This window comes from Cucumis melo, chromosome 7 (assembly GCF_025177605.1).
Source record: "Cucumis melo cultivar AY chromosome 7, USDA_Cmelo_AY_1.0, whole genome shotgun sequence".
Taxonomy (NCBI): Eukaryota; Viridiplantae; Streptophyta; class Magnoliopsida; order Cucurbitales; family Cucurbitaceae; genus Cucumis; species Cucumis melo.
The window spans coordinates 7273409-7297856 of NC_066863.1; the positions used below are offsets into that span (position 1 = coordinate 7273409).

The 24448-nt window shown below is 34.3% G+C and overlaps 2 protein-coding genes across 4 annotated transcripts; one reads left to right on the forward strand and one right to left on the reverse strand.

Moving 5' to 3' along the window:
* Positions 1–1678: 1678 nt before the first annotated feature.
* On the reverse strand, positions 1679–9236 carry LOC103487624 (arabinosyltransferase XEG113). Its single transcript, XM_008446011.3, has 13 exons — positions 8602–9236; positions 7662–7958; positions 7314–7519; positions 6750–6855; positions 5569–5825; positions 5318–5453; positions 4915–5009; positions 4763–4816; positions 4195–4308; positions 3183–3281; positions 2983–3102; positions 2317–2403; positions 1679–2223 (listed from the first exon to the last, which is right to left on the reverse strand). The coding sequence occupies exons 1-13, from the start codon at positions 8783–8785 to the stop codon at positions 2056–2058; spliced, it is 1923 nt and encodes a 640-aa protein (XP_008444233.2). The 5' UTR covers positions 8786–9236; the 3' UTR covers positions 1679–2055.
* Positions 9237–13188: 3952 nt separating this feature from the next.
* LOC103487620 (F-box protein SKIP31) lies at positions 13189–23307 on the forward strand. Of its 3 annotated transcripts, none has more exons than XR_007822621.1 (9): positions 13189–13429; positions 13607–13810; positions 13895–13968; positions 14118–14193; positions 14576–14686; positions 14873–15047; positions 15137–15255; positions 17204–17376; positions 22803–23029. XR_007822621.1 is itself a non-coding variant. In XM_008445999.3 (9 exons), exons 1-9 carry the CDS (start codon positions 13352–13354, stop codon positions 23141–23143), a joined length of 963 nt encoding a protein of 320 aa, XP_008444221.1. In that variant the 5' UTR covers positions 13189–13351; the 3' UTR covers positions 23144–23307. The 3 variants fall into 3 exon arrangements, 2 of the variants coding, with proteins under 2 accessions (XP_008444221.1, XP_008444220.1); XM_008445999.3 differs by lacking the exon at positions 22803–23029 and adding an exon at positions 23073–23307 and having other exon boundaries at positions 14879–15047; positions 17204–17264; XM_008445998.3 differs by lacking the exon at positions 22803–23029 and adding an exon at positions 23073–23307 and having other exon boundaries at positions 13190–13429; positions 17204–17264.
* The last annotated feature ends 1141 nt before the right edge of the window (positions 23308–24448 follow it).

A 24448-nucleotide genomic window follows, 5' to 3' on the forward strand; every position in this document is an offset into this window, starting at 1 on the left:
AATTGTCATCCTTCCCCCTAATATAAAACGTGTTATCGGTTGACCAAAGAAAATTAGAATTCCTTCAAGAATGGAGTTCAAGAGACCGCGTTAAATGTGGCCGTTGTGGACATGTTGGCCATAATCGCAAAAGATGCAAGTTTTCTTTATTGAACTAGATTATTCTGCGTTTATTATGTTTTATACTTATAATTAAATTTTTTATATTGTAATGTTGTTAAAATTATACATTTATATATAAACTTATCCTAAATTTTCCTTACTTATATGTGCATAATATTGAAAATATACTCTACGTTACAATGTAGATAATGTTTATGACGTCTTATTGAATATGTACATAACTAATTATTGAATGGAATAACATGCTAGAAGGTAGAGATATTGCTTATCAACATTATTTGCCTTAGTTTTTTAGGTCAAACTTTGTCGTTCAGAACTTAACAACACTGTATTTAATATTCTAAATCTCAGTTACTTCAAATTATAATGTTTAATATCCTTATATACACTATTTTATTTAATATATACCATCTCTGTCGAAGAGTATATTATCAGATTGCTTTCAATTTCAATAACTTCTAAAATGCTGGTACATCCCAAAGTTACTTTCAATAGCTTGAATTGAATCATTTACGAATTAAAAAAAAATTGTAACTGATAGTTTTTTTATTCTTTCATTTTTCTTAAAAGTTGGATTTTGGCACTATACAAAATGTCATATTCACGTAAGGACCTAAATATGTTCCATCTATTTTTAAAAAACTTTATAATCAGATAAACAACAAGCAGTCTATGTAAATTTGTTCAAAGTAGGAATAAAAAGTATTCTATGCGAAGCTTAACTCTACATTCAAATTCACTTGACGACAACTACAATAACAATAATAAAATAAGGTTGGATTGGGTTGATCGGATTACTAAATCCTATAACCCATTCAACTCAATTTTTTTTTTCTTTTTTAAATTTTGCAACCCAAGACAACCTAAAATAGAATGTAACTTACCCAACTCCTCTGGTCTGATTTGGATAATCCGAGTTAGTGAGTTTTTTAAACATCTCTACTAATAACTAGTTCAAGTACCACTGGTTCATTAAATCCAAAAGATAAAAGTATGATGGTAGTAATCAAAGGTAGAAATTGAGTCATCAAATTTAAGTGTCAAAATTTAACTCTTAAATTTATAATAATTTTAAATTTTAAGCGTTAAAATTGGATCCTTATAATAACGGTAAGAATTGGACTTTCAAACAATGAAAATTGATCTCTTAAATTTGTATAATTATTATAATTTGTAAGCTTGAGAGTCCAATTCAAATATTTGTTTGAATTTGAGACTCAATTTTTACAACGAAAAATTCAAGAGTACAATTGTAACTATAGTAGTAACTTTTGTAATATACTCAAAACAAAAAAAGAAAATGACAGTGAGTGACTCGCCACATGAAACTTTTTTGACACAATAAAATATAGTTGTTAACTAAAAATATTTAAAACATAAAATATTAACAAAGAGATTTAAAGTTCAAATCTCAATTGAACACGTACTATTTTAATGTTGTATATAAGATCAATTTTAAATATTGATTTAATCTAAAAATTAAAATCGGTGAATAGAAATAAATTTAATTATATAATCGTCTTTTAACGATTAGAAGTTATTAAAATCTAACAAATAAAATAAAACATCTATCCATTGTGAAACATTGTGCATTTTACTTCTCTTTATTTGAGTGTACAAAGTCAAAACTTCCCCTCACTTGGAGAGCATATATCATCCGCCCTTCCATCTTACATGACTCAGAACGAGCGGGAACTAAATTGAATCTATCTGTATTCTTTCATTCTATTGTGAATCTCTGATCCATGGGGTAACACAAATTAAAAAGTTAGCCTCGACTTCGACCTCCAATAATACCAGTACTCGATTTTGACCTCCATTAATCCCAACTAAGCCTATGCTTTGAATTCCTCACTGAGTAATAAAATAAAACATCCTTGAGAAATTGTCTTCATTTCGTCTAGATTTGAATAAATGCTTGTACCATTAACCTTACAAAGGAGGTCGATCTTCCTCGGGTGTTCGAGGTGGGTGTGGTTTCCAATCAGGTTTCTCATCCCAGTACATGTCATAATATATGTGACCAGGAGCTGCATTCTCCACACAACACCATATGCCGACATAACGCTTGACTCGGTTCCTGAACTTCTCTTCCCTTTTCTGTTAATCAAATTGTAATTTCATGTGTGACGAGACTTGACATGAACTCTGTTTAGTCAAATGAATCAAAGGGGTTTGTTATTGTTTTGTTACCTTATCAGAGAAACCAGGGAAGGCATCTTGCATTGTAGAGAACTGGATAACTTTGACATCCTTGAATGTGGAAAATATTGCTTTGAACTATACAAGAAAAACATAAAATCTCACACAGTAAGTCCAATGGAGAGATGGAGTTCTTATTACAGGTTTATATAGCTAACATACAACAAGGAATAGGAGATTCCTAGAAACCGGAACAACAAGTCTAACAGATAAACATTCACAATTGCAGCATCCTATTCCATGCCTTTTCGATTAATATTAACAAATCCAAACTTTTTGATAAAGACAAGTTTTTGTACACTTTTCCAAGCGATTGTTGGCTCCAAAAATTTCCAAAAGATAAACCAAACCAAACACAAACAACCTATTTTTAAGGCTGCAGTAAAAAGTGAAATCTATAATCTAAGGCTACATGTTCCTGTTCTGTTGTTAATCACAATAGTAGTTAAAACGTACAGTACTCTAACTTCCAGTCTCAATGATCGATTTGCAACACCAAGAAAATGGTTGAAAGTATAAGATTCGTATTATCTGATATGCAGAAAGCAACTTCATATTACTAGCTTACAATTATCTTTTTTAATTAGGGTGAACTTTTGAGCAGTAAAAATGGTGAACCGTAAAAATTTATTTATTTATATTAAAAGAGTGATTTACCGTGTCTTCATTGCTGCCCTTGGGAAATTTGAGGACACCTGGTAATACTGTATCATTTGATGCACTACAACCTTCACTTTCTTGTTTACAAAGATGAACATCAAGCCATGATTCTTTCACCTAAAGACATATTAACAGTTCCTCAGCAACTGCTTATAATTAAGCAAAATTGACAGTTTCTAATACCAAGTGATACTTACCTGTTTGGGGAGCAACGGATTTTCCAAGAAAGAATACTCTCTAAAGTTGATTCCTGGGCCAAACTCTGCCTCTGGCAATTCTTTTAACATCACATTGACCTGCTTGGCACAAAAATGAAGAAACATAAAAATAAACATTAGTTCTTTCTTTGTTTGACAAATCGCATGTCTTTAATCCATGTGTTACAGAAAATGTATGGCAGACTGTATAAATGAGTACCTCTCCACCTCATTTAGGATGTATGGGTCGAGATGAATAAACGATAATTGGGCATCTTAAAGTTATTATGGTCTCAAAAAATTCAAAGAAAAAAAATATGTTAAAGCACCAAATCTGATATTTCCTATGATGATAATGTACTTGAATTGGTATGATACTGAGTGCAAACTTAGACACCTATAGATGTAGTTGACATCACATTGGTCAAAAGGGGTGGGGAAAGAGCTTGAATGTTTTGAAAAAGGGAAAGGACGTCAATTGTCCCATAGCTTGGTGAATAAGATACTAATAAAAGTTAAATTCATCTCCATATTTGTTGGATTCCAGAAGAAAAAATGTTTATAAATAAAAATATGCCTACATCTGTACAAACTAAGCTCAAATTGTTCCGTACCGAGTTTAGTAATTCCTAATGTTAAGAATGCTACAAGTTAAGTAAATATACGATCAATTTTTACATATTGGTTTCAGAGGGTCCATTAGTAGTCTATAGTTTCCTACCAACCCCAGAAAAACAAAGAAAGCTTCAGCATCACGTTTGGATTCGACCCAAAAGGTTAAAACCTGGACTTTGTGGCATAACTTCAATTTAATTCCTATGTTGAATGTTTGATTCCATAATAGATTAGTTGAATATGAATATTCTCACCTAAATTTTACCGTTCCCCATAAAAGTCAACATCCTCAGCATACTTGACTTATCCAATTAGAATTGGAATCCGATTAACATGATGATGAAAGCTCATCAAGACAATATTAATTGTTTCAATTAATATAAGAATTTGGAGGTACCTCGAAAACATGGTCCAACGGGCAAATAAAAGGTTGTCGAGTCACAGAACCTTGTAGAACTCCAGGATGTCCAAACCATAGCCTATCTAACCGGCACCACAGTGGAGGCATGATCTAGAGTTGACGAGTGAGACAAAATGAAAAAATTTCAGACAAAATTTCATAAGTAGCTTGCAAAGACAAGAACATCCAGAAATGTGGTTTTAATTTACTATACACACATAATTCCTCTAAATACTCATTCCTCCTATATTTTTTGCTTAGTTGACATGCAAAAGGAATTTTTCTCAGTTTATGAGTGCATTTAAATTACATATTGTCCCCTTTTATCTCTGACTTCACTGTCCCAGAATTCTAAATCAAATTTTCTCTTGAAAGGCTTAACTAGCATCAGGGTGGGCAAAATCTCCTTGGAAATTAGTAGGTTAGATCATGAACATAATGTAAAAGTTCCTCGAGTGAGGGAAAGAGATATTGACGGTCTCCTTCTTTCTTTCCTATCCATTCTCACCAAAACGTACTCCTCTCTTTTCTACATAACGTCGTATTTGAATGAAAGTGTTCTTACCAGTGTACGATTCAATAATGAAGCAATAGCGAGTGCAGTCCTTATTTGTTTCATCTGAACAAAAAAAAAAAAAAAACAAATAGAAACTCAGAAGTGGGACATTTTAGGGCATCATACAATAAAAACTTGGATTTACTGTTACAACAGACAACCTGGTAGTTAATAAGAGTAAAGTGTGTATCAAGGTTATGCTCTCCTTCTAATATTAAGTTCTTAGGAATTGATGGCTTAAATGAAAGGTAACCTCCTGCAGAATTTCCCAAGAAGTAAAGCATTAGTAAGTCACACAATATCTTTGACAGTGAGGAAGGCTATTCAATTGATCATAAGGCTGCAAATAAATTTGAAATTTTTTCCTAGAAGCTCCAACTCCAAGGAGATTCTGTTATGACCCATACAGAGGTAACACAAGAATAATCACAAAAGCACATAAAAGTACTCAAAGGCGAGGGACAGAAAATAAGAATGGCTTGAATTATTCGATTCCTTTGAGACGATTTGGAAACTGATGTGCAGTTGAAAAGAATGCTCCACGAATCTCATACAAAAATTTACCTGGTGCATCAAAGTACTCTGGAGGATCATAGAAAACCATGGCCTCACGCAGTCTATGGCGCTTTCCTTCAGTACCGGCATACTGAAATGTGGTATGAACAGCATATGGCTCCAATCTAAATTGTTGATACATTGCCTGCCATTGTGATTTGATGGTGAGCTCATTAAGTAGATCGATGAGGATACATTCACATGGCTTATCTTATGATTAATAGGATGTTGAAAGCCAAACACAACAGTGGAGGTCCTACCTGGACAAAGTAGGTGTGTCCACTACAGAAAATACTTGCTGGCAGAACTCCTAGCTTGAGATTGCCATCATAAGCATATGCGAGTTCGCTATCTTCATCAACAGATGGTCCATACTTCTTATGCACAAGTTCGTTGAAGCCATTTTGATCCCAAATCTTGTCATCGGCTAGGAGCATTTCCTTCCACTCCTTTGCCAATTTTTTTGATGCTTCTGTGGGCCGCCAGTGGAAAATTCCAATATTCAAGGCACCAGTAACTGTTTCAAAAGCATTAGGGCCTCTAGTATTGCAATGTCAGAAACTGTATGATACTTAATGTAGATTTGTAGTGTGCAGAATAAACTAATTATTCAAGGAAAGAATACTAAAGAATATTTCAAGGAGCAAAATTCCAAAAAGAAAAAAAGAAAAGAAAAAGAGTGCTTCAGATAGAGATTGAAACTTCTACAGAACAATATCATGGTAGCGTTTGAACTGTCTTTAAAGACATGAGGATGGAACCAGTTCAATTATGGCAAAACTTACAAATTTATAGGCATGAGCAGTATCCAAATGAACTTCAACTTTTTCAAATAAGAAATGTCCTTATGTTCTCTTGATTTCATAAAGATTCATGAATATTGAGGTCTATATCGATATTGGCATTTCAATTCCATAGTTATATCAAAATTGCTGTAAATAAACCAAAAAAATTAATTAATAATTAACTTGTGTTTAATTTCAAACTAGTTTAAATCTTTTCTTTTAGTATTATGTAATTATATTCATATTGGGAGTAATATATGATATTTTTATATTTTATGGGTGTTTATAAAAGATATCAAAGATATCTTTGTCAAACTCTCCAATTTATGGATATAAAAACATATCGACATGCATTCTAATCCTTGCATGAAACACATGTGAAGAAAATAATTTGAAACAGAATTATATTCCAGCTCCAAGAAGGAGCTATTACCGTAAACAACTTGTTGTAAAAATTTCTGTGAAACAACCATTTCTAAATGATGATTCAAGATGTAGAAAATTAAAATCTTGTGATATAATCAATCGTGGGTCAAAGAGGCATGCCCCAAAAGTATTAAAATTCATGCTTGTAAATTAGTTTTATTTTAGTCTAGGAAAAGTTAATTAATGTTGAATCAATATCATGGAAGAATAGAGAATATTTAATACTTCACCTTCGTTCCATTTATCCAACCTGTCATCAACCACTGTTGGTACAACCTGATCACTTGAAGTTAAGACGTCTGCTTCAGGATAACGAGCAAGATATGGGAGTGGATTCTGTAACATAAAACAACTAATCAGGTAAGTATTTTTCAAATAATAGCACTAAAAAATATCTGAATGAGCCAACAACAGATTTTAATAAATAAAGTGAACTTTGAGCTCTAGAAAATCTATTAAAAAAAATCCCTCCTACCCTAAGATCTCCCTACCCACATTTGAATAATAATAATAAAACAAGAATTTTTTCTACCACATAAAATCAATACTAATCGAAGCTTTAATAAACAAAACAAATCCAAAAAAAATTGACACATCAAATATTTATTGTAGTATTGAGATCTGGCAGTTTCTATCGGTAAGTGCCAGAGGAGATTGTACTCAGTAAAACAAATTTGGCATAATACGAGTTAAAAGATTGTCAATGTTGTTAGTGTGAACCAGTGAACGTATAACCAAAAATTAGATGTAGCTTAATGGTGAAGAAACAACCAAATAACAATTCCAAAGGTTACCTTTAACCACACCATGTCTGTATCACACATTAACAACTCAACACCATATGGGAGAATTGAGTCGATGAGAATCACTTTTTCTCTTCCCATCTTATGAAATGTAGGCGATCCCCAGCCAACATCTACTGTGCTCATATGGCTTCCCATGTCAAAAACTGGAATACCTTTCCAATACAAGGCTTCCAATAGTTTGGTGTCCATTGCACCTGAAATAATCACCCAAGCTTCCTAAACATATTTTCAAACTAACGAAGTACACAAACATGTTACTATTCTAAGGAAAGAAACTAATTAGTTCAACAGCAGGTTGCCATTAAAAATGATATTAATAAGAATTCAGTAGCTTACCAACAAGAAGATTAGTAAGACCAAGATCTGTCAAATGCTTAACCCAACTGAGGATGAAGTCCATAAATGCATAGTTACCAAATGTTACTATTATTATGTTATCTTTTGCCCTTCTCTGAACTAGTTCCTTGCTTAGATGAAAAGTCTCTGGCGGCGGCATATCTTTTGTGTTAGGAGCTTCCCAAATTGGCTTTTCCCCTTTGTTGTGAACAATTGTGCTGGAGAAATCTGGAGTGGGACCTGTACTTGGTTGTGATACATCTGATCTTTGATCCTTGATAAGAGTTGAATCGGAATCTAGAAAAAGAAACCAAACCGAACACAGGACAATGCCAATTAGTCATAAAATTACGAACAGGGGGTTGCACAGGGGAAAGAAAAAAAAACTTGCATCTAGACCCAATAATATGTTTTGATCATAAGCATGTACGAGAACCGGGCTTGGTGTATGGAAATCAAACTTCAGCTACTATTGTATTGAATACAACAAATTAGTCAATGCAACAATTCAATGAGAGGACAAAATGAAGCATTGAAGGGCCAGTTTAAGAATGAACAAAAACCAAACGCTTATCTTACAAGTTGATTGGAACGGCAACAATGTTGGATAACAGCCCCAATAACTAGAATCTGGTGGTTTATATTGAGAAGGGTTTTACCAAAAATGTCAGATAGAGGAGTTTCCAATCCCACCATTGTTCATACATAAAAATTGAACAAAATCATTACTGGATCAAGATTTGGCCTCAATCAAGCGCAAACCCAACTTAGCTTACAGTACATAAAGTCAACCAATCCATCTAAATGCCGAAAAATAAGGAAAGAAAATCTGCCAAATTTCTATACATCATCAATCACAATCTACCATACATCCCAATGACATAAGAAGAACATGATCAAGTCAAGTGTAACTACACTACAAGAAATAGACAACACGTACTGGTAAATTCAGAAGAAGGAGACGAAAACCAGGAGCTGGAATCAGAAAGGGGATTTGAAGACGAGTAAACCGCCGAAAATACATACAGCGATGAGAACACTATCCCGGCAATGACAGTCGCATAGATCACCAAAAACAGAGGCCTTGTATTGACTCCATCTTGGCACCCATTACCCAGCCCCATTTCACCAGACCCTTCAAAATCTTCCGGTTGCTACAACTCTTGAATACCCAAGAAAAAATTTCTCACCAATTTCGCCTAAACCATTGCCATCGCTCTCAAAACCTCCTCCTCCAAAAGCTGCAGCTCTCAGAAGAGAGAAGAAAGAAATGGGAGTTTTGGGGGATTTAGTGGGGTTTGTGAATTAGAATCAGTGAGCCATTCTTTGGGTTCTAATTCAATCGAGGGAAAGTCAACTCTCTCTGTGCTGTGGTTTGTGCTTCACAGAGGCTGCCATTGATAAAAAAAAATCTGTATTTAAGGGATAACTTAGTTGTAGTGGACAGCAGATCTATATGGCTTTACGAATTACGATACATGAGATTTTGTGAAAGAAAGAGAAAGATGTGAAGTTTTGTTCGTTGGGAGATTGATGAATTGTGCTAAGAAGCTGCCACTCCTAGCCACCTTTGACCAAAATTCCCTCCTGCTTAAGCTATATATATATATATATATATATATATATATATATATATATATATATATAATTAGGGACATGATACATATTTCCATCATATTTTTGAATCAAAATTCTTCGTTGCGATAAATTCTTTTGATTTTTTTATAAATATTTTAATTATTTATTTGATATGAGTGATGAGAAGGATATACTTACGTGCATCTCGAAATGTATTTAAGTACCTATACATATAGAGAGAATATTAAAATTACGACGATACTAGGTTCGTTGTGGCTAATTTTTACAACGTTTATTTATTTAGAAAAAACATTTTTTCATATAAACACGACAAGAAAGCTAAACTTTCAAGGGAAAAATCATGTAGATTTTTTATGACTAAGCTTGCTTTATATAGAAATTATTTATTTAAAAAAATATAATACTAAATATCAATAAAAAAAAACATTTTGAATTTAGTGAATTAAAAAATAATCCTAACACGTGAATTTAATAAAAAACAAATGACAAAAATTATTGTAAAATTCATTCTTAAAGCACAATGATAGTTGTAATTACATTCTCAAAATTTTAATAATAACAATTGGACTCTTGAACTTCTAAAAGTGTTTGGACTCTCGAGTCACAATAATTATAAAAATTGAACCCACAAATGATAAAAATCAACTACAATTTATACAATTATATAAGTTTGAAATGTTTGAAGATCAAATTGTAAAATTTGGATAAGTTAAATTTTTTTAGTTTAAAAAGAATATATATAATTGTAACTACCAACTTATTTTAGAGGTGTTTTTTTTTTTAATTTGTCTTTTAATAAAATAGGGAGTTTTTTTAATTGAAACTTATGAATTTTGACAAGGTTATTAAAGAGTTAATTAGAGGGTTTAAATAGTTAATGATATAATGAATTGAGCATAAAATAATTACTTAATGTTGCTAAACATGTTTTCAAAATAATGAACACATGCATGTTCCTAACAGGAATGGAACAAATTAATCCTTCACTATTATCTTTATATTTTGACAAATATTTTTGCATCATTTTAAACATAATACATATACTACCGATCGACCTAAGCTAGCTTTGTTTCTACTGGTATTCTTTATATTGATTTGTAATATACATAATTAGTTAGGGATTCATTGAATCAAGGTTTGTTTTCGTTAACTTAATGTTGACTTCACTAGTCATCATTTTTAAAGGAGTTAATTGAAATAGTTGCCTCTAAATAGTTGGTTTACAAAAATTGTGACTAGCTAGGCTTGAATATTATTGTGGAAGGGTAATCAAGTGGTCGACCGACAAAATGGTGAGAAAAAAGATGAAAATCAGGATAATCATTTCTCATGACTACATAAGTCTGTGATTGACGAAACGACCTTTGTACGATGACAGTTTATTTTCATTCGTTTTAAAGTCTCATAAAAAATTTAACTAAAATATGCTAAAAGTTGTATAATTCTAAAGATGCAAATAGTTGAAAATGGAAATTTTATTTGAGACAACTTAATTAATAAAATACGGAAACAATCAAATAATAATGTTTGTTTTGTAGTTTTTATTTGTAGATGGTATCTAATCACATAAAATATTACAAAAATTAGGAAACTAAAACATACTCTTCAACGTATTTTTTGGATTTTCTTGGGCTGCCTAAAAAACTAATAAAGGAAATAATTAAACAAATAAAGTTGTGTATTAAATGAGGGGAGATGTCAAAATAGTCCAAACAATCAACAAAAAATCTATATGAAATTATTCAAAATTTTGGAATTTCTTATTTGTGGAATAATGATTTATTAGTTTAATTATGTCTTTGCTTTTCGTTCAATTCCTTAAAGGAATTTTTCTATAGAATCAATAATTGAAGTAGAAAAAATCATTTAAAAAATTGAAGGAAAACATATTTTATTTGTTAGTTTAACTAACAGCCACATGTAGTTTGTTTCTTATTTTGAGATATTAATGAATAATTAAATGAAAATATAAGTGGTCAAACTCATCATAGTTTATATTCTCTGTTAGTATTGAGATGTATAGCACTGTTGGGATTTCTTTGGAGATGATAATAGAATAACGTTAGTTATTACTTAACTATAATTCGGGTCGATTTATAATACCAAATTCATTTATGTTTTTGTTGTTTAATCCAACTTCTCTCTTTTTCATTATTTTATGTTTTGTGATTTTATTTTTATTCCGTTCTCGATTCCTCATGTATTTCAACGTCTCTTAAATTCTTAGTAATCATCATTATATTTCAACCTTACAAACAATCTCTTGGAAATTATTTAAATTAGGGTTTTGTAGATGTTTGAGAATAAATGATGTCAAAAAAATAAAAAAGTTTGGAAATATGATGTTTGACAATTAAGGATGAGTGTTTTAATTAGTCTCCGTTCTATTGAGTTATATATTATGGATACCATTTGATATATACTTTATGAATATATACATCGTAATTAGATTAACTTATTTAATAAAAGCAAAATAAAATCGTGGAATTAATTTCTTTATCCCCTTTCAATATATACACATATATTAAAGTGTATAATTGATATATAGTATAGAGAAACTGTATGAATTTAAAATATACATTAAAAAAATCACATACTAATTATAATTAAATAACAATGTATATTAAAACAATAATGGTAGACTGTCTTAATTGCAATTGAAATTTGTATGTATGATAATACAATCACGCGATACCAAATATATATGATATGAAGATCCGAATATATATAAGATTATTTGAAATAAATCTCACCATACTTATGTGATTCTATTTCATTTTTAATTAATTATTTAATTTTTTTTTATTACAATTCATTCTCTACTTATTCTTCAATGGTTAGCACTTACGATTCTTATTTTTTTACTATCAATAAATTTGTGTGTTTTTTAATTAAATTGTGAATGTAATCTACATCAATTTTCACAGATATAACCTATAAAATTAATCATTTTTTAAATATATTAGGTGTTTCTTCTCTTCCTCGTTGCTATTTCTTTATCGTCTTCTTCTTTACTGCAATTTCTCTTCTTTTTTATGTTGTGATTTCTTTCATCATTTTTCTTCTCCTTTTTTTTCTGCTGCGATTTCTTTCCATCGTATTTTTTTTGATTATTTTTTTACGTCGTTTAATTTTTCCATTGTCTTTCTTCTTTTTTTGATTCGATTTCTTTTTTCCATCGTCTTTCTTCTTTTTTTTTTACGTTGAAAATTTGGGTTACCCAAATTTAAACTATCGTGTACAAAAAATAGCAAAATCTAAAAGATCGGCTAAAAAGAACAAACTATCGTGAAGATAAATCTAAACGATCTCGTACAAAAGAATTAAAAAATTAATTTATCCAAATCTAAACGATCGTGTACAAAAGAATCTTGAAAAAAAAATGATTATGAAAACAAATCTAAACGATCGTGTAAGAAAATCGTTTAGCCAAATCTAATAGCAAAAGAATTTTGAAAATATGTGTTCAATCAAATCTAAACGTGTAACAAAAGAAAAAAGATTTGCCTACCTAAATCTAAACGATTGAATCTAAATGATCGTGTACCGAACAATTGTTGACGGGGCATTTTTGGTATTTTATATTGTGAAGCTGTATGTTTTTTTCGTTTTTGAAATTGTTTTATACAACGTAAATATTTGGCCGCTTTGTATTATTTTTGAAAAGACTGACTTAAGTTAATTAATGACATTTATGAATTACTAATTAGTTACTAATTTTTGCTATATTTAAAAAATTAAATCAATTGGAAATATTTTGAACCGAAACTTTATAATTTCCACTTATTAGAACGTTTTATATGGAGCTAGGCCCATTAAGTTAATAGAAATTGGGCCTAAATCAAATTCGGGCCGTCAGCCCAATACGAAAAATGTGGGCTGAGCCTCAGGAAGCTCGCGTTGTGCAGTTGTGGAGCATCCTCACCTGGCATGGTTCCTGTGATTTCGGGTGAGTTATTGGGGGTCGGTCGTCATTCTAAAGGCCGGACCTGCCGGCTGCCAGCTCCGGTCACCGGCCGACGGACATTATATATCGAAGTTTTCATAATCGATCCTTTCAGGACTTCGAAAATCCCATCGCTTGATGTGAGATGGCCATTCCAGATGAAGACGACGAGTTCTTGGCTCAATTTCTCGAATCAGAGGTTCTCTCGGAGGTCTCCGACAAGGTTTCAACCTCTTTACTACCTCTGTTCCTCCCATGTTATTTTATTTGCAGATTTGGACTAGTTTGGTTTTAGGAAAATTGTATCATATCGTTTGTTTCTCCAAATTTTTGTCATGTTCATGTCGTTTTAGGGTGAATTACGTTGGACGATGATGAATTTGAGTGCGGATATTTGTAGGAGGAGGGGAACGTGCAGGAGGAACCAAAGCCTAAGAGAGCTCGAATCGAACAGATTAGCCCTAACGAACAAAGAGAGGTAGTTTCTGTTACTAGTTCCTCCTCTCAATCCAAGGGCGTTGTTCCTGGGAGGATTGAGAGTGGAATTTTCAGTAAAATTCCTCCGGAGCTCTTCCGCCATATCCTCAAGTTTCTCTCATCAGAGGTATTGCGAACTGGGCTCTTCCCCTCTATTTTGAATGTTTCTTCTCCATTTTTGTTATTCACTTACCTGTGTCTTTTGGAGCAGGATCTCATTTCTTGTTCATTGGTTTGTCGATTTTTAAATTCTGCGGCGTCTGATGAATCATTGTGGCGCAGATTGTAAGTAATGGCATCTTATGTATACTTATCCATCCGCGTTTGATCTCTATGCTATTCTTCAATGCTACCATTATGAAATTCTGCACTAAGGTACTACTAGAAAATCTCCCGCTACTCTATTGACACTTTCGCCTGGAAATTATGTGCAGATATTGTCTGCGTTGGGGTATGTTGCCCACGTCCAAGAAGTTGCGCCAATGTCCTTGGAAAAAACTTTATATTCAGGTTCTTCTTTCACTCTTTGTTAAGAAGTGATCCTAAATCCTGTTTCTTGACATGTAAGAAATGGTTTTCAATTCTTTGCCCTGTTTGAAACAGAAAAGATTTGAAGTGAGGCATTCTTTTTGTTAGAAAGGAAAATAAAATTAAAATATGATAGTTATATCCTCAAATTTATAAGAAATCTAACACAATAAAGTCTGTTGAGATTTCAATTCATTCCAAGAAAGAAAGAGCTTGATATTGAATCTCCTAAGTCTCATATCATTCTTTGGATCTGGGAGCACCAATGGGGTTCCTACCTGTGCACTAATTTCATTTTGTTGGTTGATTTTATTCCAATATGAAACTATGAACTACTGATCACCCAATTTTGCTGTCATCCCAGCGTGACGAAGAAGATATGACTCAACTGGTTCGAGATTGTTCTTCTGAGTTTAAAGAGTACTACATCCAAATGCAAGCTGCAAAGAGAAGTCAAGCTCCTCTTCCTTCTCAGGTATCTTATTTTCTAATCAGCTTTGAACGGTGGTAAATACTTGCCAGTATAGTTTCTGTTTCCATGTCCTCTTGTCTAAAGATAGGATTGAATTATGGTCTTTTTTCAATTTGTTTTCTAGGTTTCTACTAGGCTATATCCTTCCCGAGTCTTTGTTTATTCTACCATTTTCTTGACCATTTGCAGGTGCAGGATGACCAAATAATTCTTGATAGGACCATGGCTGATCAAGTATCTACATGGAAGAGCAGCAGGGGATTGACTGACAAGATAGTCCTAGATCACACTTGTTCTGGAGAAACGTGTACATATTACCAAATTGGAGATGCATTTGTATGTGAAAAGACTGGACTTGTTCATGGTATGATATTCTTATTAGGTATTCTTCAATCTTTTATATCAAATTTTGTTATAGATTGGTCAGTTACTTTAGACATGTTTTTTTCCTAGTATGTGACGACACTTGCAGAGAAGTCATTATGGATCCCAATGATGAACAACTTGTCTGCACAATATCTGGACACTGCTTTGATTCTCTACTTTTGCCAGACGCTATGGAACCAGATACTGTGAGTACATTACAATCCTCCTTAAATTGTAATCAACATTGCACTAGTCTGGTCTTCTTTCTGCTATCTAACAGTAATATTCTAACTTCCTATCAGAGGGCTGACTACTGAAAATAGAGGAAGACTGTAAATAGGCTCTTCTATTACTTGTTCAGATTAAATAGGTGAATAGCAGCGATTTCGTAGCTGCTTTCTTGGTTGATGTTAGTTGAGGGCCTCTGATTTATAACCTCTTCTTCGACTGATCCCTAGATTGAGCTACTATTGAGCTCTTCTTCATGTTTATGATACCCAAAGCTTAAACTGTTTGGGGTTAGTATGGTTTACAAGGTCCGGTATTTAGATATATGAAAAGATGCAAAGTTGCAGAGAATAACATTGCAAGAATTTAGAAATTAAGACCCCTTGAACTAACCTTATTTCACCGCTAATGTTTAAATTATTATATTATAACATCTAATTTATATGACGCTTAATTTGAGGCGACCTTAGATGAGGCGATTTTGGGAAATGAGTAAGAAAGTGCGCTTTTGTGTCCAAGTCTTGTGCATCAAACTAAATTGGAACCGTTCCATTCAAATTAATTTCGTAAAATGGAGAGAAATGGAGAAAAGGGTATTAGGAGGATTAAGTAACCTCTTGTTGGGCCCGGAAACCGATTCTAAAAACTAGGAGTTATGATTTAAGGAAGAAAGGAGGAGGGGATGCTGCAGCATGAAACACATGAACTTTCAAAATGGAAATTTGAAAGATCAAACGTCAATGAAATCTAATTAATTACTTTATAAAAATGGGTGGGTGAGTGAGTCGGTTCGGTAACCTTGTTACAAATAGTGCGAAAGAATTAATTTTATGTGGTAAATTGAGAACACTCCTCGAAGAAGGAAGCCTTTGGAGAAAGAAGTTTGAAGTATGATCAATACTTATTTGGCAACTTTAAAGTTGGCTAAATTCATGTCGATCCTTAATAGTAATATTTTAGGTTAAAATATTATTTTGGTTTCTATGCTTTAGAGATTGTTCTATTGTAGTATATATACTTTTCAATGTCCAATTTTAGTCCTTAGACTTTCAATAGATCTTAAATTTAGTCCTTTATTGTTATCGTAGATTTTTCCGTTGCTTTTTATTTTTTTAGCATTTTCACTACAACTTCTAAAAGTATACTCAAATATTATGTTTCTTTGCATGAAAAATTATTGTGATTATTTAATCAATTTCAATAGAAATTAACTTTAAGTGACCAAATGTAAGATTTGTTAAAAGAATTAAACAAATTTCAAAATAGGGTGACCGAAAATGTATTTTAACCAATATTTTATAATTTCTCTATGTTAAGTTATTGGTTAGAGTTTATGTAAATTAAAGACTTGAACATCTGGATGTGTTTACAATATATGCTCTGTATGTATTGTTTATTTAGTTATTGAGTCTTGCTTGACTCAAGCCTTGCCTTTTTATCGCCTCTCAACTTATTAGGCTATCACAGGGATTCTCATTTAAAGTTTACCTTGTATTCTAAAAACATCGTATGCGCGCACACACACCCATAGAAGCCTTATGGCTTAATATTGGGCAAAAGAAATCAATTGCATACACTAATATAATTAGATTTTCCCTTCACAGCCAAACTTTTGCTATCTTGAGTAAGCTCAGTTGTGATACTTATATATATTTGTTCCATAGTTCCTACATCCATCCATTCGTAGATCATGAAATCATGTAATGAACAAATGGGTCAACGTGTAATGTTACTATTTATTTTACAAAAGGGTTCTTACCTGTCTCTCCAAACCCTCCCATCTCTTTTCTATTTATTTATGAGTGATCCTTTTAAATTGTTCTTGTTCTTCATTTCATAATTCTTGTACTATTGGATCCCTTCATGCATGTTTATGTCTTAATTGATTTGTGTTAAAACTCATGTAATGGAATGTCAAACTTGCAGGAACAGCAACAAGCCGGTGGAACCGATGAGGCGGAACCATTCATGGGTTCAGGCCGTTTTGGTAAAAAAGATCATGATATTTCCTTTTTTCTTTTCTAGTCTGATTGTTTATCATACTTTGAAGAATGCTGTGACACCCTATTTAAAGAGATATATATAGAATTATTAGGAGAATATTATGTAAGACCTCCCATTATTAATGTGTATAAGAGGAAGGGCAAGAAAGGAAAGTTACAAGACAGCAAGGAGGAAAGAGAGAATGGAAATGAAATAGTGGGTTAGTGGAGCAGCAAGTGGGCCCTACAGGATAATCTTGTTTGTCCTATTCGGCCAAATGTCTTATAAATAGCAAGGGGAGGGTAGCATTCTAGGTACGAGAGATTTATGAGAATGTTTTGGTAAAGAAGAGGGATTGGCGGCTGAGGAACCCTACCTTAGCCTAGGAGAATAGGTTGGTTTGTTCTTTAATGTTTCTTTGTTTTATTTCCTAGTTATTTCTATCATATATCTTGTATCTACTGTTTTTGGCAATATAAATATATAAACACAGAGTGCTGCCTCTGTTTTTGCCATTGAGTTAGTAAAAGAATATAAGAAAGGAGTGAGAATCCTCACAATTGGTATCAGAGCCTTGTCAAACTGGGAGTGATAACAAGACTGATGGCACAGCGACAAATGGAAGAAAGATTAGAAGGAACATAAAAGGAGGTGTTAAGCCTCAAGGAAATGATGCTGGAGATGAAGAAAAGTATGGACAGATTGGCCGATGAGTAGAGAGACCAGTCTTATAAGAAAAAGGAAGAATCTGGCACATCCGACGAGTCCATTATGAAAATGAAAGGAAAAATGGAAGAGACAGATGTGACCGGAGATATACATACTCACCAGATCGATCGAAGCAAGTATAAAAAGCTGGAAATGCCCATGTTTCTGGGAGAAAATCCAGAATCCTGGGTTTACCGGGCAGAACATTTTTTTGAGATCAACAACTTACCAGAAGCAGAAAAGGTCAAGGTGGCTGTGGTGAGCTTTGGACAAGATGAGGTGGACTGGTACAGGTGGAGCCACAATAGGAGAAAGGTGGAATCGTGGGAAGATTTGAAGACCAGAATGTTTGAATTCTTCAGAGATACCGGACAGAAAAGCTTGGGGGCTAGGCTAATACGCATTCAACAAGAAGGCTCCTATAGTGATTATGTCAAGAAGGTCGTGAACTACTCGGCACCTCTCCCACACATGGATGAAAGCGTGCTCAGTGATGCTTTCTTAACTGGCTTAGAACCTGCGCTTCAAGCTGAAGTGATGAGTCGACACCCTCAAACACTAGAAGAATGTATGATGGCAGCCCAGTTGGTGAATGACCGTAACTTAGCACTCAAATTGGCACAAGCAGAGATGGGTATTATTGAACCAAAAAGAAGCGAAACTGCTGGTAATAAGGTGCCATGGAACAACGATAAAGGGATTATGAGGAAAACTGAGTTCCAAATGAAGCAAATAACTATACCCCTCGGAAGTTATCAAAAAGGAGAGCCCCCGTTAAAAGACTGTCTGATGCCGAATTTAGAGCATGTTTAGACAAGGGTCTCTGTTTTAGGTGTAATGAGAAATATTCTCATGGACATCGATGCAAAATCAAAGAAAAAAGGGAGCTCATGCTCTTTATCTTGAATGAAGAAGAAAGCACCGAGGAAGGGGAGAGTTCAGAGGCACCAAACACAGGACCAGTAGAGATCAATCAGTTGGAAGGGCCAGAAGAAACTATGATAGAATACCGAGCCATCACCTGTTTGACAACCAAGGGAACTATGAAGCTGAGAGGAATAGTTAAAGGAAAAGAGATTATTGTATTGATTGACAGTGGGGCAACCCATAATTTCATTCATCATGAGCTGGCCACGGAAAGGAAAATCCCCATCAATAGAAACACTCAATTTGGGATTACTATTGGCAATGGCACAAGTTGTAAGGGAGAGGGCATTTGCAGCAAAGTGGAAATCCAGCTTGAAGGGCTAAGAGTAGTAACTGACCTGTTGGTAGTGGGACTGGGAACAATAGACGTGGTGCTGGGAATGCAATGGTTGGATACAACAGGCACCATGAAGATTCATTGGCCATCGTTGACAATGGTCTTTTGGAAGGAAGGAAATAAGGTGGCTTTAAAAGGAGACCCGACTTTGATAAGAGCAGAATGCTCACTCAAGACTTTAGAGAAAACATGGGAAGCGGAAGATCAAGGTTTTTTGCTTGATTGGCAAGGGTATGAGATCAAAAATGAGGGTGCAGATAGCAAAAACACGAGCCAACCAGGCGATGAAGAGGGATTACCAATGATTCAGTTCTTACTCCATCAATACTCCGACGTATTTAACAGTCCTACCACTCTGCCACCAAAGAGAACCATCGATCATCGCATACTCACCATACCAGGGCAGAAGCCAATCAATGTCCGGCCTTATAAATACGGTCATCAACAGAAAGAAGAGATAGAAAAGCTAGTCATCGAAATGCTACAGACAAGAATCATTAGACCAAGTCACAGCCCTTTCTCAAGTCCAGTGCTGTTAGTCAAGAAAAAAGATGGAGGCTGGAGGTTTTGCGTAGACTACAGGAAGCTGAATAAGATTACAGTAGCTGATAAGTTCCCCATTCCGGTTATTGAAGAACTCTTGGATGAGTTACATGGGGCCACGGTGTTTTCCAAACTAGATTTAAAATCAGGTTACCATCAAATCCGAATGAAAGAAGAAGATATCGAGAAGACTGCGTTTAGGACGCATGAAGGCCATTACGAATTCTTGGTGATGCCATTTGGTCTAACCAACGCTCCCGCCACTTTTCAATCCCTCATGAATCAGGTATTTAAACCTTTTCTCCGGCGTTGTGTTTTGGTTTTCTTTGATGATATACTAGTCTATAGTTCGGACATAACGGAGCATGAGAAACACTTAGGGATGGTGTTTGCAACACTAAGAGACAACCAGTTATATGCTAATCGCAAAAAATGTGTTTTCGCTCACTCACAAATACATTACTTGGGCCATATTATCTCAAAACATGGAGTAGAGGCAGATCAGGATAAGGTTAAATGTATGCTACAGTGGCCGAAACCCAAAGATGTGACAGGTTTAAGGGGATTTTTGGGGCTGACGGGCTACTATAGACGTTTTGTCAAAAGTTATGGTGAGATTGCAGCACCTTTGACTAAACTACTGCAGAAGAACGCTTTCAAATGGGATGAGAACGCCACCCTTGCATTTGAAAGTCTGAAATCTGCCATGTCTACCATACCCGTACTCGCATTGCCTGATTGGTCTTTGCCCTTTATGATAGAAACTGATGCCTCAGGTAGTGGATTGGGAGCAGTACTATCCCAGAACAGCCACCCCATAGCATTCTTCAGTCAGAAATTGTCTACAAAGGCTCAAGCCAAGTCCATCTACGAGAGGGAATTGATGGCTGTAGTACTATCCGTGCAAAAGTGGCGGCATTATCTTTTAGGAAGGAGATTCACCATTATGTCAGACCAAAAGGCTCTAAAGTTTTTATTGGAGCAGAGAGAGGTACAACCACAGTTCCAAAAGTGGTTAACCAAGTTAATGGGATATGACTTTGAAATTTTGTACCAACCGGGACTCCAAAATAAGGCAGCAGATGCACTTTCAAGAATGGATCATTCAATAGAATTAAAGGCGCCGTCAACAACAGGCATTGTAGACATGGAAGTAGTTACAAAGGAAGTCGAGAAAGATGAAGAACTCCAACTCATAACCCAACAGTTGCAGACTAACCCAGCATTGGAGGGAAAATACTCCTTAACAAATGGCACGTTAATGTATAAAGGAAGAGTGGTGCTGTCCAAATCATCTTCAATTATACCCAGCCTCTTGCACACTTTTCATGATTCTATATTTGGTGGCCATTCAGGATTCTTGAGGACTTACAAGCGGATGAGTGGTGAGCTGTTTTGGAAAGGTATGAAGGAAGACATTAAGAAGTATGTTGAACAGTGTGAAATCTGCCAAAGAAATAAGAGTGAAGCAACCAAACCGACAGGGGTTCTACAACCATTACCCATACCCGACCGTATATTGGAAGATTGGACTATGGACTTCATCGAAGGGTTGCCTAAAGCAGGAGGTATGAACGTGATTATGGTGGTCGTGGACCGGCTGAGTAAATATGCTTACTTTGTCACCATGAAGCATCCGTTCTCAGCAAAGCAAGTAGCCATTGAATTCATTGATAAGATAGTTCGGAGACACGGCATCCCTAAGTCAATTATATCAGATAGGGACAAAATCTTTGTAAGCAATTTTTGGAAGGAATTATTTTATGCCATGGATACCATCCTTAACGAAGCACTGCCTTTCATCCTCAAACTGATGGCCAAACAGAACGGGTCAATCAGTGTTTAGAAACCTACTTAAGGTGTTTTTGTAATGAGCAACCAAACAAATGGCATCAGTTCATACCGTGGGTAGAGTTATAATACAATACCACATTCCATTCTTCAACACGCACGACTCCCTTCCAAACCGTGTATGGTAGACCCCCACCACCCCTGATATCCTATGGAGATAAGAAGACACCTAATGATGAAGTTGAAACAATGCTGAAAGAGAGAGATTTGGCTATTAGTGCGCTCAAGGAAAACCTCACGATTGCTCAAAACAGGATGAAGAAATTTGCGGACTCAAAGAGGAGAGAACTTAAGTTTAAAGTAGGAGATGAAGTCTTTCTTAAGTTAAGACCCTATCGTCAGCGCTCCTTAGCAAGGAAAAGGGCAGAAAAGCTAGCTCCTAAGTTTTATGGCCCATATCGCATCACTGAGACCATAGGAGAAGTGGCATACCGACTTGATCTGCCTCCCGAAGCATCAATTCATAATGTTTTCCACATTTCACAGCTCAAACTTAAACTAGGCAACCAGCACCACGTCCAAACCCAACAACCAAAGCTCACAGCAGAATTTGAATTGCAACTTTGGCCGGAGACAGTCTTAGGCATACGTTGGAGTCCTGAATTGGGAGCCAATGAATGGCTGGTGAAATGGAAAGGATTGCCCGACAGTGAAGCCACCTGGGAATCCGTTTACTCAATGAATCAACAGTTTCCTTCATTCCACCTTGAGGACAAGGTGATTTTGGAACCCCGGGGTATTGTAAGACCTCCCATTATTAATGTGTATAAGAGGAAGGGCAAGAAAGGAAAGTTACAAGACAGCAAGGAGGAAAGAGAGAATGGAAATGAAATAGTGGGTTAGTGGAGCAGCAAGTGGGCCCTACAGGATAATCTTGTTTGTCCTATTCGGCCAAATGTCTTATAAATAGCAAGGGGAGGGTAGCATTCTAGGTACGAGAGATTTATGAGAATGTTTTGGTAAAGAAGAGGGATTGGCGGCTGAGGAACCCTACCTTAGCCTAGGAGAATAGGTTGGTTTGTTCTTTAATGTTTCTTTGTTTTATTTCCTAGTTATTTCTATCATATATCTTGTATCTACTGTTTTTGGCAATATAAATATATAAACACAGAGTGCTGCCTCTGTTTTTGCCATTGAGTTAGTAAAAGAATATAAGAAAGGAGTGAGAATCCTCACATATTAATATGATTATTCGAAGAGGCATACTAGTGAATAGCTCCAAAGTTTGTTAGGATTTTAAGTTTAAAATCAAAGGGCGTCGAGGATGGGAGAAAGGTATGAGGTTTTGGTGGGATTTGCTCTGGAGAATTTGGGAGGAACTTGCTTGACCCCTTGGGTTATCTTGTTGCCTTCCTTGTAATATTACAAAATATTTCCATATATTTTCATATTTAGGTATTTCTTGTTAGGATGTATGCTAACAAATTCATGTTAATTGAATGGCAGCTCGAGCTTACTTGTTGGGGTACAATTGTGCTGACGAAGCGGAGCTAGAAGCTACTTTGAGGTTTTGTTGATTTGGAACTGCAACGAGTTGTGGTATGATTCAACATCTTCACTGCCTCACCTGTGTGTGTTGGCTTATATTAGTCAATTTCATTTCGTGTAGAAGTTTGTTAAACTAGGTAATATATAATTATATATGTTATATATATTTTATTTTAACCAGTTTCTTACATTCTACTGCGGGTATGCCTCTCTCTCACTCTCTCACTCTCTCTCTTTCTAATTCAGTAGGGCATTGTAATATCTATCAGTTTCAAAATATATTTTGTAATTTTTGAGATTTTGAAGACTGAATGAAAACTAGAAAATTAATTCTTATATAGGTGCTTTTACATATCGAATCCTTGACGTTTTAGAAGGTGTTTGAAGAGAGTTATTAGTCATAAGTTTTAGAAGGTGTTTGAAGAGAGTTATTAGTCGTAAGTTATTATAATTGAGTTATAATAATTTGCATACAATAGTTAAGTTATTTTATTTTAGTTTGGATCATAATAACATGTGTTTGTGGGGTAGATTGTTTTAGTTTAAAAAAAGAAATAGTGAACAACGTAGTAAATAATAGTAAAAACAGTAGCAAATAGTAACTACTTTAGCAAATTGAGATTTTTAAAATAATATTTACGGAAGGTAAAGTTGGTTATTATAGTCTTGCATAACTTTCGTACCAACTAAACAAACCCATGGTAGTTACCATGAAAGCCATACTCAAAAAGCTAAAAAAAAAAAGAGAGAAAAAAAATCATTTCCATATTTGTTCTCGAGATAATTTATTAATAGCAAACAGGAGAAGTCTTAATGAAAATGATCGTTTAGAAAAGAGCATATTTGACCAGCTGTCTGGAAAGTGCAACACTTGATTGAGTATAAAACTACAGAGAGAGTTTAGTATCTCATGGGGAATTGAGGCAATGAGTTTGTTTCAAAATAAAAATAAAAAGGTCAAATTCGTGGCAAATCCTCCAAATAGAGAGAAAAATATGTATCATATTTTTTCTGTTATGTCACAAGCTACATTGATTGAAGTTTACTAAACAAATGTGGAATATTAATTAGATTTACACAATCTAATTACATAACCTCCTCTCATTTAATATCACTATAAAGAAAATCCCATGTTTCGAGCTCCAGTTATGTACCCAACTTCAAATATAGATTAATACAATCTACCTGGTTATTATAAACCACCGACCATGATAACCCACTACTTCAAATACCACAAGTTATGTGAAGTTAAGAGTGATATTCTATCATTTATTAGAATAAACAAGAAATAATGTTGATAAGAGTGATATTCTATCATTTATTAGAATAAACAA